Raw genomic sequence first — 17,789 nt, 5'->3', positions numbered from 1 at the left:
GACACATTCAGGACTCCCTTCAGCCACCCAGAAAAAAGGTTTCTGCTTTAGGCCCAGGGCCTTAGAGGCACAGGAAACCCATAAATACAAACACATTTGCATGAAAACCCAGGGGTCTGTGTCTGCAGCTAACAGCTCAGTTAGCTTCCGGAATAGAGCTTCCAGAAGTGGGAGCAGCGGCCACCAGCGTTCCTGGGACAAATGTGTCCCGACAGCCAGGTCAGTACCATTTGGTGTTTATTCAGACACACAGATAAAAGAACCTGGTGGTTCAAACAGCTTGTGCTCTTTTTTGTTTTTTGTGGTCACATATATGTATCTGTGTATATATGTGTATATATATACATATATATTTTAAAAAATCAATAGATCACCAGTCCCTCATGTTTCTTCTATACTGAGCAATATATACAGCCTATTATATATATATATATATATATGTGTGTGTGTGTGTGTATAATATATTTTTTCAATAGATAACTACATTCAAGTAATGAAACACAGGATTTACAATTTCCCTCTGATGGCAGAGGAAAAGCAAATTCACACATAGTTCACAGAAGTACCATAAGAGCCCAGCCAGACAGGAGCTGAGGCCTCTCCTGGAGGTAAGGGGGTGGCAGCAGCAGAAATCAGACAATCACACTGTTGCTCATTGTTGGGGGTGGGGGGGGGGCGGGCAGGTACCGATGAAGGGGGATGCCCAGTCTGTTCTGCCTCGGGCTGGATGGGCAGGCCGTGCTGGCTGACGCAGGCTCCTCAGCTGGGGAGGGTTGGGGGGCATGTCTGGAAGTCTCACTTTTCCAGGAGTCTCTCAAATTTGGGGTTCACGAAGGAGAAGCCAGCAAATGCAGTTTGGTCCATGGAGTCGATGAGGTTCTTGTCGGTGTAGGAGAGGCGTGCCTTCTCGTTCAGGAACTCCTGGTCAAAGTTGCTGTAGTCTCCAGGGGACTTCTGTGGGCAGAATGCAGGGGCAAGTGAGTGGGACCCAAGGGGTGGCCCTCCAAAGGTTCCTGAGTTCCCAAGACTGCGTCCCAAACACCTCAGAATCCCCATAGTGCTGGGCCAGACCAGAGCTGGCCTTTTTCTTTTTTTTTAATGTTTATTTTACTTGCTTTTTTTTTTAATGTTTATTTATTTTTGAGAGAGACAGAACGTGAGTAGGGGAGGGGCAGAGAGACAGGGAGACACAGAATCCAAAGCAGGCTCCAGGCTCTGAGCTGTCAGCACAGAGCCCAATGCAGGGCTCAAACTTGTGAACTGTGAGATCATGACCTAAGCTGAAGTCAGATGCTTAACTGACTAAGTCACCCAGGTGCCCTGAGCCAGCCTTATTAAGAACAGAAAAGGGAGTCTCTCCCAAGAGCCTGAGAGGATCCCAGCTGGATAGTGGGTGCTATCTCACCAGGGGGGATAAAGGAAGCCATCAAGGAACTCTGGGCCTGGATAAGGAGAGGTGGGCATCATCCTGAACAGGGTTCTAGCAAACCACAGCCCGTGAGCGAACCCCACCCACCAAAAGCTTTAAGAATGGCTTCAAAAAAAAAAAAAAAAAAGAATGGCTTTCACATTTTTAATGTTTAGGAAAAAAAAAAATCAAAAGGAGACTAATATTTCATGATATGTAAAATTTAAATGAAATCCAAATTTCAGTGCCTGTAAATAAAGTTTTATTAGTATAAGACTATACCCATTCGTTGATAAATCTTCTATGGCTGCTTGAGACTGGCCTGCAAAGCCTGAAATATTTAGCACCAGCCTGTTCCAGGAAAAGTTTGCCAACTCTGCTTCTGGGGATACAATGGAATGATACTAGATCTCAGGCTGGTGGCCTTCAGGCCAAACTGAGCAGGTAGGTACAATCATTTTGACTGGTACTGGGTTTTAATGGGATTTGAGTCAATTATTTTATTTTTTATTTTTTAAAAGAATTATATATATATATAATTATATAAATATATAATTATATATATATAATATATAATTATATATATATATATAATGTTTATTTATTTTTCGGAGAGAGAGAGACAGAGCATGAGCGGGAGAGGAGCAAACACAAAATCCAAAGCAGACTCCAGGCTCCGAGCTGTCATCACAGAGCCCGATGCGGGGCTCAAACCCACGAACTGCGAGATCATGACCTGAACTAAAGTTGGACGCTTAACAGACTGAGCCACCCAGGCGCCCCTAGCCAATTATTTTAAAATTGGACAATTTGACATAAAAACCCAGATTTCTGGCTTCTTTTGAAAACTGGCAGAGCAAACAGCTTTGGCCCCATTTCCCGGGAGGTCCACTCTTGGTACTGAAGCCCCTCAGACAGCTCGCCAGAGGCCCCATCATTTCCCACTGACGGCCCTGCTGACCTACACACCTGCCCTGTGTTTTCTAGTGCAGAGAAATAAATCGGCCCCTCTTTCTAGCAAAAGCGAGAGACTGAAAGCAGACTGTGTGGCCTTCCTACAGCTGGCCTGGCCTGGTGATACAGTGCCCAGCCCAGGGGCCCCCGAGTTTGAGACCCCTGGAGCAAGGGCGATGCTCTCTGGTGACAAAACACAAATGTGGGGCACATTACACAGGCTGCCTGCCTGGGGGCAGTGTGTCCTGACAGAGACAAAGGGAGCGAGAGGGAAGAGCTATGGTCAGAGAAGGGCTACAGAGTCTAACTTCTTACCTAAGAATTCTGGCCCCAACCTGCCTCTGCTCTCCTGCTGGCTCCTAGGTGGCCTCTGTAGATTCTGGGCCTTTGTGTGAACATTCCTCCTCTGTCTGGAATGCCTCGCAGCTGCCCTCTGCCTAGCCTAGTCTCCCCACCCTGCCCATACCCCACTTCTTCTCAGACCCACTCTGTTCTCTACATCTGGGCTCCTGCTGACAGACCCTCCCACCCCCGCCCGTGACAACTGGTCATGTGTGGCCTTGTGACAGCTCTCGTACTGTTGTTTCCTATCACAAATGATCATCAGTGTGCAAGTGATGATCTCCCCCAGGGGCTGGAGTTTCTCTGGCTCTGGGCCTGGGAGTGCAGCTCAGCACGGTACCCATCAGGCACTCAACAGGCAGCCAGCAGGCTCCCAGCATTTCCAGTATTTCTTGGAAGACAGATGGGAGGGAGGGAGCGAGGTCTTAACTCTGATTCCCACAGCCTAGTCGCCTGCATACAGGGGGCCCTAAAGAATGTCTGGATCTGCAGTTCCCACTGTTTCTTGACTGACTGAGTGAGGGAGAGAGAGGGTGAGAACACAAGGGTAGAGGCTGTGACCGAATGTGCACGTGAGGCCGGGAAAGCAGGTTTGCTGGCCGAATGGAGAGGAGGAAGGCATGTAAATGAAGCAAGAGAGAAGCAGAGCAAAGGAGATGCCCAACAGGAAGGCAGCGGAGGGCAACATCCAGTAGGGGCCCCCATGGGAGTGGGATCACGTACCACTTTGGGCTTGAAGGGCGGTTCCACGGCTCGTTTCTCCAGAAGAGTCCAGTTGATGGTCTTGAAGAAGGGGTGGATTTTGATGTTCCCTGTCACTCCCAGCCTCTTGGTTGTATCCCTTTCAAGCAGCTGCAACCCAGTAGGGGCCCTGGTTAGCACCTGAGGGCTGCAGGGAGGCCAGAGCCTCCACAAACCCCCCGAGCAGGCCCAGGGGTGCCCAGGCGGGTCTAGTCCAACCCAGCAGCACAACCCAGGGCCCCTGGAGCCAAGAGGGTCCTCTCTGGCCCCGCTGCACCGCTGGGCCCCTCAGAGATGACAGTCCATGGAGTAGGGCTGCCAGGACTTCCTGCTGGTGGGACCGTGCTTAAAAGCAGTAGAGTTCATTGGGCGTTTATTGTCTGCCTGGCATAGACCTGAGCACCACACATTTATGGGTTTTTTTTCCCAAAAACTCTGTGAGGCAGTTTCCCCTGTAGCCTCCATTTTGCAGACAAGGGGACAGACTCAGTTGAGCTTCAGCTTATGACCCTAAGCTCATAATCACCATACCAGGTTGACTCGGCGCAGTGGACTCAGGAGCTCCCGGGAACACGGAGAGCGAGCTATACCCCCCAGTGTGTTAGGACCAGAGCATCAGTGAGGCTACCATTCCAGAGATGAGGGGCTTCTGGCCATCCCACGATCTGAATGTGTACTGACCCCTGCCCCAGCTAGCCCAGCCCAGGGCCTCCCACCTTCTCCAGAATATCCTTGGACTCCTTGGTGATCCAGCGGGGATAATGTGGTGTGTCCACACGGATGGACTCAAACAGTTCGTCCTCATCGTCACCATGGAAGGGGGACTGACCAATGAGCATCTCATAGAGAAGGACTCCAAAGGACCACCAATCCACAGAGAATGAGTACTTCAGGCCCTGCAGGATCTGGGACAGGAGAAGGGGTGCAGGAGCTGAGAGGTGCCCCAGGGCATGAGCAGCACCCACCAGGCCTCTTCACCCTCCTAGCTTTGGCTTGGACATCACAGTCCCCACCCCCACTGAGACAAGGTATCTCACTGGGCTGGTGGCTGGGACGGTGCCCACTCACTTCAGGGGCGATATAGTCAGGGGTGCCACAGAAGGTGCTGGCCTGTTTCTCCCCGAAGATGTTCTCCTTGCACATCCCAAAGTCGGCGATCTTGATGTGGCCATCCTGGTCCAGCATCACGTTGTCCAGCTTGAGGTCCCTGAGAGGATGGTGTGGGAAAGGGAGTCATCAGGGACCAATCCCCCTCCTTTCCCCTCAGCCCCCATGGCCCCATTTCCAACCCTGTAAGCCTAGGAATCTCCCCAAGGGGACAAGGGAATAACAAAGAAGCAAGGATGCAGAAGGAGAAAGACGTGCTAAAAACGGGTGTTCCCTGCAAAACACCTGCTGGTGTGCTACATGCTGGATATACACCATCCTACTTCCTAAAGCCCGAATCGAGGCTCAGAGCAGTGATGTCACTTGCCCAGGGTCACCTAGCTGGTCAGCAGTGGAGGCGGCCCCGAGCTCAGTTTGGTCTGACTCCATGAGGGCAGGGACCACATCTGCTCTACACAGTCTGTGGTTGGAGGAGATAATTTATGCACACGGTAACAAGTACCAGAGAAGGGCAAACAGCACAAAGTCCATTTTCCCTAACCTCGATACCCAGAGCGATCCCAGGCATGGACAAGCGCATCACCATGTGCCGCTCGCCCCCACCTTCTAAATCCTGAATCCTAATATTCAAGGCACACTGTCCCACGGACTAGTAACCCACCTGGCAACGTAGCTTAGCCCTGTCCCACATCAGTGCACAGTCAGCCTTTCTGATGGGTCCTTACTAATCCACTGCAGGATGGGACTGTCATTTATTGGGTGAGAATTGATGGAACCAGTCCCTACTGATGGAAGCTTAGACTGCTCAGATGGGGCCTCGGAGCAAGATCGATTGCTCCAAGGAAGGGAGACACTACCAGGCAGTGCATACTCCCACCAGTGGAACCAAGTATGGGCAATGAGTCCCCAGTGCCTGGAGCTGGGCCAGCCTCAGCAGAGGGGCCACAGGAATCCCAGCAATGGAGTAGGAGGTTTAGGCAAACACCCAACTAACATCGGACTCTAAGCAGAGATAGGGCCATGGCTGGGCTGGGCCTCACTCAGAGCATTGTGGGGGATATGATAGGTTGGAGCTTTCCCTCCTGAAAGGCTCCCAACCACTCCCCTCCTCATACCTGTAAATGATCCCTTTGTTGTGTAGAAACTGTAGTCCACAGACAATCTCGGCTGCATAAAACCTGGATGACAGAGAGAGACGAAGTGTTCTGGGATTTCTGTGACCAACTCCTGCTTCTTCCTGGGCCCTCACCCCTATCCCCAGGGTCAGGAAATGCTGCAAAAAACCCCATGGGCCACCTGGGTCTGACTAAGCACATCTTGTATCAGGCAAGAGGGGGAGGGGGCCTGGCAACCAAAAAGAAAATTATTAAGGAAAAGCTCCAAATGAGACAGTTCTGTCATGAGTGTATACATTTATACAGACATACACACATACACACACACACACACCACAGAGTTTGGGAAGGGCTACATACTAGTCTGGGGGCCACACACCAGGGTCCTGTGTTGTACAGCATTACCACCCGCAAGGCTGCCCAGGCTGAGGCTCAAGGAGCAGGGGACAGGACCCCAGTACACCTGTGCTGTGCTGTCAGCCAGAGCTCACTCGCCACCCGTGGCTTCCCATATGGTGGGGACAGCCCCAGGCACCCCAAATCTCTCCAAGCCCAGCTCTAGCCCAGGCTGGCTTCTCCAGGGACAGGGAAGAAGGAAAAGAGGGCAGACCAGCAGGGCTCCTCCCCCCACAGGTCCCTCACATACGTAGCACGGTAGAGCTCGAAGCGGCCTTTGTCCTGGATGTGGTACATCAGGTCCCCCCCGTTGAGGAACTCCATCACGAAGAACAAGTGGTCCTGGGGTGGAAAGAGCGGTGAGCAGAGGCACAGAAAAGGGCTGAAGCAACTCTACTGAGGGCTACCAAGGGCGGAAGGAAGTAGGGGACAACTCTGCCCTGGAGGACACAAGCAGGGGAGACATGGCCCCACTGGGAGGCCAAGGGGGGCTGTGGCTCCAGACACAATGACAGTGGGAGGGCTGGGTACCTTGGTCTGGAATGTACAGAAGAGGTGGGTGAGAAAGGGATTCTCCCAGGCGAGTGCCAGCACCCGCTTCTCCACCATGGTGCACTCCACATCATCATCGATCAGAACCACGTCCTTCTTGAGGGCCTTGACTGCAAAGAACTCCTTCCTGCCCTTCAGCTCTGCAAGCAGCACCTGATGGGTGGGCAGGATGATGAGCGGGGGAAGGCCAGGCCAAAAGCTAGGACACCACAACTGCACCCCATCAGGAAGAAGCCAGGTAGGGTGGGATGCAGGTGCCCCTGGGCTCCTGGGTTCCTGGGCCCAGGTCCATTGAGTTGCCCCAGGGCCAAACAGCCCCTTACCTTCCCAAAGCTGCCTTTGCCCAGGACCTTGTGGAAGGTGAAGTTCTCAATGTTGCACCTGGTGCTGCCCTCCCAGATCTTGCCGTAGGTCCCATTGTCTGCCCAAGAGATGGCACTTTAGACTCAGGTGTCTGTCTGCTGAGTCCCCTCCCCTGGGGCCAAGAGGTGGGGTGGAGTAAGGGGCCTCAAAGAGGAAGGGACTCCCTCTCCAGGGGTGGTGTCTCCCTTCAGGTCTCAACAGTAGAGGGAGGTTGGGTCCCATCTTGGGTCCTAGTGGGGAGTGGGAACTTTCCGGGGGTAAATGGGCCCAGCTTCACCTGGGACAATTTCTCCAGAGATTTCTGGCTTCTTCTCAAAATTCTGGTAGATCCCAACAGGCTCTGTTTCTGACTTTCGGAAGGGTCTCTGGAGGAGAGGATAGAGGTTAGGGAGACATCCAGTCAGTCATACCAGGATCAGAACTCTCAGCCAAGAAGGAGGACCCCAACCATCCATGACTCCACTCTCAAAACCAATGGGGGACAGCAGGGGCAAAGCCCAGGACTCCAGGGAGCGCACGCGCGTGCGCGCGCACACACACACACACACACACACACACACACACACACACACCCTGTAGCACAGGGATACCTTGATGGCCTGGAAGGCACTGAATAGAAAGAAAATTTTGTACATTGAACCCTCCCACCACTTACTCAATGGATTATTTGTGTTGCCTTCAGTGGTAATTGATTCTAGAATTTTACCTTAAAGTGTTATGGCATTTCTCAAGCTCCACCCACACCCAAACACACAACATACACAACACATAAAACATACACACAATAAGGGCTCTTAGTTCCAAGCATTCCAACCTTGTGGTCCTCCGGGCTCACCAAGTACACAACCACTTGAATAATTTCTTATATGAGAACAAGCCCACCACCTTCTGCTAATTCTTGGACTACATCTTCCAGAAGTGGGGTCATGAATACAAATGCTGCCCACCCACTCCCCACCCCAGGGTTCTCTAATAGTAGTATGAGCCCTGACGGCCCACCCCCAATCCTGCCACCTTGTGTCCAGGGTTCCCACCATGTCTGCTTACCTGGCTCACTTGGTTCAACGCCTCAGCCAAGAGCTTCTGGTTAATGCCACAGAGGTTGGCCACCTTCTTCTGGCACTTATGGTGCACATTCATGCCACAGTCTGGGGTGAAGCAGACACAGGGCCATCAGGGCCCCCGCTCAGGCAGGGCCTGACAGGCTGCCGGCAGGCTCTGGGAGAACTGTCCCCGTTCCCCCAGGCTCAGCCAAGTGCAGGGAGGAGGGGAGGAGGGGAGGAGGGAGCAGGAGGAAGCAGGGCTTTGGTGGAGTGTGCTGGGTTTCTGGTCTTTAAAAAAAAATGCATCTGAAGCCATCGTGAGTGCTTTAAATCTTTCATTATTTAAAGAAGAAAAAGAAAAAAAAGGCACAGGATAGGAGACCTAACTCTAAACCCTTCAAAGAATGTCTAGGGCAACCTAGACAAGCCACTTTTCCCCTCAGGGGGCCTCCTGTTTCTGCCTCACTAAAGCCTGGGGCCTGGGAAGGGGTCTGTGAAACATGTTTGCTCAACACCTTCCGCCTGCTTGTCCCTCAGTGATTCCCTGGGCCCTACTCTACTCTTACCCCTATCTCTACTTGAGGACACTGAGCTCAGAGCAGTGGGGACTCCTGGTCACACAGCAGGTAAATGGGGAAGCCAGTGGGGAGGGGACATTGAGGCCTTCCCCAGCAGCGGGGCAAAGGCAGCATTAGTTAGTGGGAGTTTAGGAGGTCTGGGTGGGTAGGCACCAGCTGGGAGTGCCCTCCTGCCCAGCCCTAGTCCCCGGAGCTGGGTGGCACGCACCTTCACATTTTAGTCCCTGCTTCACCAGCCCCCACAGCAGGCTGCCACAGTGGTCACAGAAGGTGGGGCTCATGTAGTTGTAAACCTTGAATCGGTGCGGCATGTCGATGTTGAAACGTTCTTTCTGGAACTGGGAAGGAGAGTGTCACAGGTTGAGGGTCACATGCCAGCTCTAGCTCCTTCCTCAACCCCTAGCTCTCCTCAACCCCTTGCATGGCAAGATGCTCAAAAGGGCTCCACTGGGCCATGGGGTGGGGGGGGCAGGGGGGAAGGTGCAGCAACTGGGCAATCTGGAAGTCCAAGGAGGCAACCAAGAAAAATGGGGAGAAGGGCAAGCTCCACAGGGAAGGGGTGGGGAGAACCCAAATCCCTCCCAGCTGGCCAAGCCCCCCCAGGTCCCCCCCCCCCACCGGGCCCAGCCTCACTATGGTGTCCCGGCTGTTGGCTGCGGTGCCGGTGCACCGGCCGATGATCTTGTCGATGCATTTCTTGTGGATGGCAGCGTTGCATTCTTGAGGAGGCACAGGCCAGGAGGGGGATGGGAAGGCACCAGGAGGGGCAGAGCTGTGAGCTGGCGCCCGCTGGCCCAGTCCAGCCCTCTATACAAAGCCACTGTTCTCCCTGCTCGCCCACACCCTCACCCCACAGACGCCTGGGGCCCACAGCTTGCTTTTTCTCTCCTCCCGCCTGCCCTCGTAGGAGGGGCCTGGAAAGCGGAGGAGCAGGGAGGGCGGGCCAATTGGAGGATCTCAGAGATTAGGGAAGGTTCAAGGGGTCCGAGTGGGCAGTGGGGGCAGCAATGAGGGCACAGAGTATTGCAGTGAGAGGACTGCAGGCAGAGAGCCCCCTGTCTCTCTGCTATGCTTGGGACAGCAATCGAGTCCTAAGCTCTCTCATGCACCTGCATGCACATGCACATGCACACACACACACACACACACACACACCACCACAAAGACACCAGAATATACACACTTCTGCATAATGACAATACGCTCTCTATATAAAATGCTTACTATGTGCCAGTCACCTAAACTGCCACTTTATATATTTTATCCCATTTGATCTTCATAAAGGCTATTTACTGAGGCACAGAAAGGTTAAGTCACTCTAAGGCCCTACAAATAGGAAGTGGCAGAGTTAGGATTCAAACCCAGGCCATCTGGCTCCAGAGCTTGTGCTCAATTTTTTTTTAATGTTTATTTATTTTTGAGAGAGAGGCAGAGTGTGAGTGGGGGAGGGGCAGAGAGAGAGGGAGACACAGAATCTGAAGCAGGCCCTAGGCTCTGAGCTGTCAGCACAGAGCCTAACGTGGGGCTCGAACCCATGAACCATGAGATCATGACCTGAGCCGAAGTTGAACAATTAGCTGACTGAGCCATCCAGGTGCCCCCAGAGCTTGTGTTCAGAACCAGCACCACTGTGGAGGTGTCTTATATGTGTGTACCCATATACACACATGTCTAAACAGAAGCACATGTGCAGCCAAGGGTATACTGTAAAAGGTCTAATAGCCTCTGCAGGGGAAAAGAGCCGTGATAAGTAGCATTGGCTGATTTCTATGTACACACTGCACCAAAGCCTGGGAAAAGACACAGAGAACTGGCTTTCATGAGCCAGAGCAAGCCCGCTCATGCACCCACTGAGTGTGGTTCTTGTACACAGACACTCTGACGTGGAAAATCTCACATGCACGCATACAAGCACACAGAGTCTAGACATGTGATCCCTGCACAGGGACATGGGCTTTCCTGAGAACGCACGCGGGTACTGGCAGACACAAGTGTGCAAACAGACCGGGCAGTGGAGACACTTACGCCTGCATTTGTAGCCTTGCTTGTTGAGACCCCTGAAAGGCAAATCCCCAGGCAGGGTGAGTTCTGGGTGTGGGGCCCTCCCTCCCCAGACCCCACTCTCAGGAGGCACAGCCAGCCCTCACCAAACAAAGTCTTTGCATACAGAACAGAAGGTGGGCTGTCTGAAGAAGGTGGCAATAAACTCATGGTTCTTGATGTAGTGGATCTTGGCCTGCTTGATGGCTCCACGGCGGTTCATTGTTGGGAACTTGGCCTCGTCTTCACCCCGCATAGACTGTTTGCAATCTGGCGGCCGTGGAGTAGTGAAGTCAGCCCCAGCCCCGGAAAGGGTAACATTCCTGTAGTCCCTCCTAGGGTGGCCCTGTACAGACTTCCCACAGGGACTGCTTCCCTAAGGTTCTGTCCCTGGCTCTGGCCTCTGAACCTACACCCCCAGCCCAGATAGGGAGGGTCTTACCTATGTCTTCCAGGAAATACTGCACAGACATCAACACCTTGGCCTGGGGTTGCAGGTCCAGCTGCAGGGGTGAGGGTAGGGAAGGGGTGGGGGTGGGGGGTCAATGAGGGCGGGCTCCAGCCATGCTGGACTCAGAACCCGCCCCCATGGTTGGTCCCCCAAGGCCAAGGGAGTCCTGGCAGCCTAGCCAGACACCTGTCTGCCCAGTGTGGGCACGGCCCTGCCCCTGAGCCCCGCCTCCACCCTCTACCCAGAGGTATTATTACATTTGGGGAAGTGAAAAGATCCAGCCCACACCCAGCCCGGCCACATGGCCCAGGAACAGAGTGGGAAGGGAAACTCCCCACCCCCACTCCTGGCTGCCCCCTTAACAAGGATCTTAGAATGCCCCCCCACACCCCCAAGTCCCTGCACACACAGAGACACAGACACATCCGTGTTGAGCCACCCATGCTGGTTCTCTCTGTGTCCGAGTCTCTGTATGCCCAGTCTCCTCACATATACTGGCTGCTTCTGGCAGGACCTTCACCTCTGCCAACACCCATGCCTGGTGACTGATATCGTTTCTTGGTGGAGTAGACAGACAGCACAGCAAGTATCTCTACCTGACCAGCCAAGTGTTCGTACAGCCCTAGGTCAACTTCTCTCCTGGCCCCTTCATGCCTCACTGGAGGCTCACCAGAGTCCCTCATGGTCATAGTGTCTTTCCAGTGGGGACATCTTGGCTGCAGGAGCCCACATGTAACCCCAGGGGGCAAGAGGTGCTCTGCCAGCGCTGACATCCCATGGCCATGAGGGCCACATGGCCATATGCGTGTGCGAAGTCCAGGTTTCAGCAGGTGAGTGATGGCCATAAGCCTTCCCTTTCTCCCACCTCCTCACTGTTGAGGAGACATAAGTGTGTTCCCTAATGCCTGCCTGGGCCTGGAATATCTGTGAAGGCTCCAAACAGAACTTGGAACAATGGGGGCCTCTGAGAAGTGGGTGCGGTGCCTGGTGGTGGGGCCAGGACATACCCTTACATACATTCTGAAATGTTTTACCTTGTGCATATCGTGCTTTCACAAAATTAAAAGGGAAAAGAGTAGTCGCAATGGCAAGGATGGCTCCCTTTAGCACCTCCTATGTGCCCAGCGCTACAATAAGCCCTTGGCATCCAGTGACTCATGTCACCTGAACAAATGACCCTGAGGTGGGGTCTTTTACTAGCTTCTCCTTTTACAGATTCAGAACTGGGCTCAGAGGGGCTGGGATCTGGTAAATCACAGAGCCAGCACCGATCGCAGAGCTGCTCCAGTGGCCAGACAGGACCTGCACCCCGCAGCCAGGCTCACCCAGGGGCCCGCACACGTGTGTGCACACGCTGCAGCCCTCACGTCCTCACCCAGAACTCGGCCTTGCCGTTGTTCTTCTTGCAGCGCTCGGCCAGTACCGACACACCCACTGTCACCTCAGACATCGGCTCTTCGGCTGCTCGCATCAGCACAATCTGGATGACGCGGCCCTCGTAGATGTGGGCATCGAATGTGGACTTCCACTCGGGGTACATGGTGGGCTTCTTCTGCACCAGTGTCTTCCCGCGCTCTGCAACATGGCCGGGCAGGCAAGGTCCAGCTGGGGTCCCTCTGTCCCACCACCCCACCCCAGACTTCCCATAGCCTTCAGCTGGAGAGAATCCGCCTGGCTCTCCCTCTGATATTTCCACTCCCCCGCCTTCACAACTGTGCTCTGCCCACCTCCCCAGCCTCATGTCATTCCTAACACACTCCAGAGCACACAGCTGCCTGCAGCTCCTCTAGGAAGCCCTGCTAGGTCCCATCCCAGCCCCTGCTCTTCCCTCTTCCTGTGACCCTCTTCCTCAGCCCCACTTAGCTGTCACCTCCCCTCATGCACTCAGTGAACAAATGTGGAGGCCCGTCATGCCAGCCTTGGCATTTGAAGGTAAAGAACACAGCAGAAAGAAAAGTGAAAAACAGTGCCTGTCTCCCTAGAGCCCAGTCCAGGGCAGAGACATGAGCCCATTATTCCTCAAGTAAATGTTAAATCACAGCTGTGATGAGATTGAAGAAAGCAAGGCCAGGGCTTTAGACCTGCTCTGGGTCATGGTCAGGTGGCATGCCCAGCCTAAGGGTCAGGGAATGCCTCCTGGAAGAAGGGACAGCTCAGCTGGGACCTAAGGGATGAGCCAGGGGCTCAGCAAGTGAGGACAGAAGCAAGAAGGAATGGTGTGAGATGTTTGCCTCTTCCAGGAGGACCTTGCTGAGCCCAGCCTGGGACAGTGCTTCCTGTGGGCTTCCCTGTCACGGGACTCATTGTCTGGCTCCCACACCTGACTGTGAGCCCCATGAGGGCAGGGCTAAGTCAGCCCTGGAGCATGGCAGTGTCCTCAGTGCCCAGCACAGGGGCTGGTACAGATAAGCATGAGGAAATTGTTGGGTGAACCCACCAAGGGGGGAGGAGCCAGAATCTCCCCTCCCCCCCCCCCCACCTCCACCCCACGATCACCCTGGAGAAGGCTCTACACAGCCAATGTTAGAGGCCCTACGGGCACTCGGTGGTCTCCACGGTTCTACATCCACAGCTGGGCTGGGCCAGGAGGTGAGGATGAGGAAGAGAAGGATCCCTCGGAAGTTCTAGGGGAATAAGGCATGGGCCCTGCAGGGCCTCCCACCGAGCCTGGATTCTCAGTCCTACCTGTGCTAAGTGCCTCCTTCATCTTCACGGCACAGAAGGGCTGGCTGGCCTCGTCCGCAGCCTGCAGGGAGCCGAGCTCATAGGAGGTGAAGGCGATACGCAGAAACGGTGCCATGCTGGGGCCTGCAGTACGGCTGCACAGACAGAATGGGTGAGGCCGGGCAGCAAGGGACAGTCCCCGGAGGCGCTGCTCGGGTGCCCCCGGGGGACTCTCACCGCACTGAGTTTGGCCCATTGAGTTAGTGCTTACAGGGCACTAGTTCTAGTTGCCGTTGTCAAAACTGAGAAGTTTTCTGGAAGTCTGGATTTGTGGCATCCCTGGTAAAATGAAGATGTGACCTCAAGCACACTGGGCAACAGCTGGCTGGCACCCCTGCCAGTCTACTCCAGGCCAGGGGCCCTCTTTTTACTCCTTTCCAAAACCTACCGGGACCCTGGAGGCATTGAGTCTGTGACCACGAGTCATTTATTTGGGGACTCATTTAAGGCCCCCTGTAATACCCAATTCCTGTGCACGTACTATGTGCTGAGCACTTGGTATATGCTGGGCTCCAGCACGTCAGTGCCAGCCAAGATGGGCAGGACGGTACCCCCGCCTCCCTGCACCCTGTTCCCTTGCAGATCTTCTTGGTTTTCGAAGTTTGTTTTTTATTCATAACTACCCAGGAGGACAAATAGGGCCAAGATGACCACCTCCACCTTTCAGATGGAGAAACGGAAACCCTGAGGCTGAGCCAGAAGCTAAAGCTGAGATTCCACTAATTAAGCACCCACTTCATTCAGGGACCAGGGCAGGGAAAGGCCCCACCCTCACCCCTGACCTTTTGAACCCCAGTCCCTCTGGGTCAGGTGCCCCTCATCCTACAGAGGTTGCCTGCGCTTTCCAACTAATTTTTCCCAAATATAAAACTATTTCAATGTTGAACGTAACACTGAATTTGTTTTTTAAACCACACAGGTCACCCCCACATCTCGCCCTATTCCTTGCTCTTCCTCAAATCACGGGTCACTAAAGGAGATGACCCTGAGGGTCTTTTGGGTTGTTATTCCTGGAGGAGGGCCACATGTGCAAGCCCCTGGGTGTACCCTCATACACCTACGTGGACACTGGCTCTGGGCCCCACACACGAGGCTGCTCCATAAACATGGTTGAATGAACACTCACTCATGTACATGCACATACGTATGTACTCACTCCATATTGAACATAAGCCAGCGTGGCGGCAGTCTCAGACACGTGCCCCTAGGACCCCCCCCCCCCCACATACTTGTGGATATGCCAGAGCCACCCTGCCCCCGGGATAGCTCCCCCAGCTCCTCCACAAGGCAGCCAGAGTAGCAGCTGGGTCTGCCGAGAGCTCCCAGCCCAGATGAGCTCACAGGAAACACTGACCTCAGCCTGAAGCCCAGCCCAGGGGCCCCGCCGGTCTTCTGAGGCCAGCAGCCAGGGGAGAGGGGAGGTGCGCCAGGCGAGGCAGACCCCACCACGTCCCCTGCCCAGGCCTGGCTCCTACTCAGAAGGAGCCAGAATGGGTGTGTAAGCTCACATCTGAGCTCAGATCCCAAAGCCTTCAGCGTAAGACCAGCCAAACCAGCCACTATGACCTCTTGGTAGGCAGGGAGGAGGAGGCAGCCGTGGGGGGCTGCTGGCTCCTCCCTGAAATCAAGCGTGTGTGAGTGTGTGAGCTGGCATGTCTGAAGGTGTGAGTGGGTGGCACAAAGTGGGCACTGAGCTAATGTGAATGGGAAAGAGAGCAGGCTGCATGGGCCAGGCTGGCTGTGTGTGTGTGTGTGTGTGTGTGTGTGTGTGTGTGTGAATCTGGGTGAATGTCCCAAACTGTCGGGCAAAAAGGACATCGTGCCCTTTGTGAGGCCACCCTGCTGGCTTGGGGACCCAAGGTGTGGAGCACCCGGCTGAGTTCTCCCTGGGGGGTCCAGATGATCGGCAGGGCCCCTGCACAGCACATGTTTGCCACAAGTTTGCATCCACAACCCCCAGGCCCGACCCCAGCAGACACGCTGGGCTGTGTGCTTCCCAACAGGATAACCCTGGGACCCAGGGTGGGGCACTGACGGGCTTTCTGAGTATCTCAGAGGATGAGGGCTGAGTGGTCACACCGGCAGGGACAAAGGAGCAGTAGTCACGCTGCAGGGGCCTGGGTTCCTGCGAGAGAGGGGGTCAGGGTAGCCTTGGTGGCAAAATGATCTGGACATTTGAGGCAAGTGGTCAAGATGCCTCCCCACCGCCTCCCCTTGGGGCCCAGTCCAGATGGTCCCAGGCTCCATGACCTCACCCACCTCTGTCCATGGGGACCACCCCAGGGGGCTGCATGGAGGAGATGGAATCAGAGAAGTCCCAGGAATGTGAAGCAGAGCCCAGCCTCGCAGGCCGCCAATCAGGCCTGTGCTCCAGCACCCAATGATCACACTCAGAGCAGCTGCTGCTCAGTTAGAAGCCACTGGAGGGAAACCGTAACCACAGCAAGCCCCAGCCCTGGCCCCAAACCTGTGCAGCCAGGCCGCAGTGCCATGAGGAGGGGGACCCATGGGGCTACTCAGCAGTAACCCCAGGGTTGGGTCACCCAAGCCCCAACTTCGTAGATTAAAACTAGGGCATGGGCCCTCCCCCCACTGCACGGCCCAGACCCCAGGAGGGAGACAGACACCATGAACCAGGATCTTCTTCTATTACCACGTGACCCTGAGAGAGGTCTTGGGCCCTGCACAGTGGAGCCAGCGCTGCCCATCTACCTTGCAGTCTGAACACTGGTGGGGAAACCAGGGACTGAAGTAACAGCACAAAAGCAAGGTGTGCCGATTATTTATAGCCCCCATGCAAATAGGCCCAGGCCCACAGGCCCCAAAGGAAGGCCACTGGCTCAGCCTCACTGCCGCTCTGCCAGGCCATGGAAGTGGCAAGGGCTGATCCCACACAGACCTCCATGGGGACCTGCCCCTCAGAGCTGGCTGAGGCCAGCCAGGCCTTTCCCAGCTAGCAGTGGGCTGTTAATCTCTACTCTCCAGTTTCTTCAGCCCATAGCAGAGGCAGCCCTATGAAGTGGGGGAGCACCGGACACAGAGTCAGAGGATCTGGGGGTAAATCTCAGCACCCTCACTTATAAGAAGGATCATCCTTCCCTAAGGCCAACACACACCAGATTAACCTTGTAATGGCATTAGCTCACTTCGTGTCCGTGCTGGTTCTGGAAGTGGGTATTTTACTGATGAAGAAACAGATTTGGAGAGGTTAAATGCCCTGCCCAAGGTCACACAGCCAGTAAGTGGTAGAAGGATTTGAATCCAGGCCTGCATCTTGCAGCCCATGTTCTTTCCCGTATACCATGTCAGGAAGAGACAAAGGGAAAGAGGGAGCAAAGGTACAGACAGATAAATGTGCCAAGCATCACACACAGACACTGAGGACAGAGGAAACAAGGAGAGGGGTAAGGGCACCAGGAGAGTGGTGCCCTGTGCTTAATCAGAGTCTATCTGCCCAACCCCCTCTGGGCCGGTCCTAGACCTGACCTTGAGGATCTCTTCCTTTTCTGTATGAGGGTGGTACAGACCCCTGAATTCTACCTTCCTGCCCATCCCAGCCCCTTGGGCCAGGCTCTGGTGCTCAAAACCTGGGGAAGCCTAGGCCATACTAGATTCCAGTCCCAAGGCATGAGGGCCCACTGACTCGGCTCCCCACCCCACCCTAGACCAGCCACCCAGAGGTAAGGAAAGGTGGTGCTGGGCAGGACCAGAGCAGGCAGGTCACCTCCTCCAGAGCAATGTACTCCCAGGCCGTCCAGGGCAGTGGACAAGGCCAACCTTGAGGTGAGCAGAGTGACCGCACTGGTGAGGACTCCTGGGGCACAGAGGACAAGCGTGCATGCTGCACATCCACGTGTACGCCCGTGAGTGTGTTCCAGCAATGGGGGTGATGTGGGAGACATGGCCTGAGGTGTGCCATCCAGAATAGAAGTGTACTTTCTAACTCTTCCACAGCAATCACGTGTAATCTGTTCA

At 54.6% G+C, this 17,789-nt stretch overlaps 1 protein-coding gene across 1 annotated transcript in view; it reads right to left on the bottom strand.

The window, feature by feature from the left end:
• Positions 1 to 220: 220 nt before the first annotated feature.
• Positions 221 to 17,789, bottom strand: part of PRKCD (protein kinase C delta) — a 29,623-nt gene continuing 12,054 nt past the window's right edge. The window contains exons 3-19 of the mRNA XM_045493174.1: positions 13,776 to 13,909; positions 12,466 to 12,665; positions 11,082 to 11,142; positions 10,747 to 10,909; positions 10,625 to 10,656; positions 9,233 to 9,318; positions 8,808 to 8,937; positions 8,026 to 8,126; positions 7,256 to 7,343; positions 6,939 to 7,036; positions 6,595 to 6,768; positions 6,314 to 6,405; positions 5,668 to 5,730; positions 4,514 to 4,652; positions 4,162 to 4,350; positions 3,428 to 3,556; positions 221 to 954 (exon numbers count right to left, since the gene is read on the bottom strand). Coding sequence (XP_045349130.1) covers positions 796 to 954; positions 3,428 to 3,556; positions 4,162 to 4,350; positions 4,514 to 4,652; positions 5,668 to 5,730; positions 6,314 to 6,405; positions 6,595 to 6,768; positions 6,939 to 7,036; positions 7,256 to 7,343; positions 8,026 to 8,126; positions 8,808 to 8,937; positions 9,233 to 9,318; positions 10,625 to 10,656; positions 10,747 to 10,909; positions 11,082 to 11,142; positions 12,466 to 12,665; positions 13,776 to 13,890 — 2,019 coding nt within the window. The 5' untranslated portion in view covers positions 13,891 to 13,909 and the 3' untranslated portion in view covers positions 221 to 795. The remainder of the gene's footprint in view (positions 955 to 3,427; positions 3,557 to 4,161; positions 4,351 to 4,513; positions 4,653 to 5,667; positions 5,731 to 6,313; positions 6,406 to 6,594; positions 6,769 to 6,938; positions 7,037 to 7,255; positions 7,344 to 8,025; positions 8,127 to 8,807; positions 8,938 to 9,232; positions 9,319 to 10,624; positions 10,657 to 10,746; positions 10,910 to 11,081; positions 11,143 to 12,465; positions 12,666 to 13,775; positions 13,910 to 17,789) is intronic.

The sequence above is a fragment of the Leopardus geoffroyi genome, chromosome A2 (genome assembly GCF_018350155.1).
Source record: "Leopardus geoffroyi isolate Oge1 chromosome A2, O.geoffroyi_Oge1_pat1.0, whole genome shotgun sequence".
In the NCBI taxonomy this organism is placed as follows: Eukaryota; Metazoa; Chordata; class Mammalia; order Carnivora; family Felidae; genus Leopardus; species Leopardus geoffroyi.
This window is presented reverse-complemented; position numbering and strand designations above follow the sequence as displayed.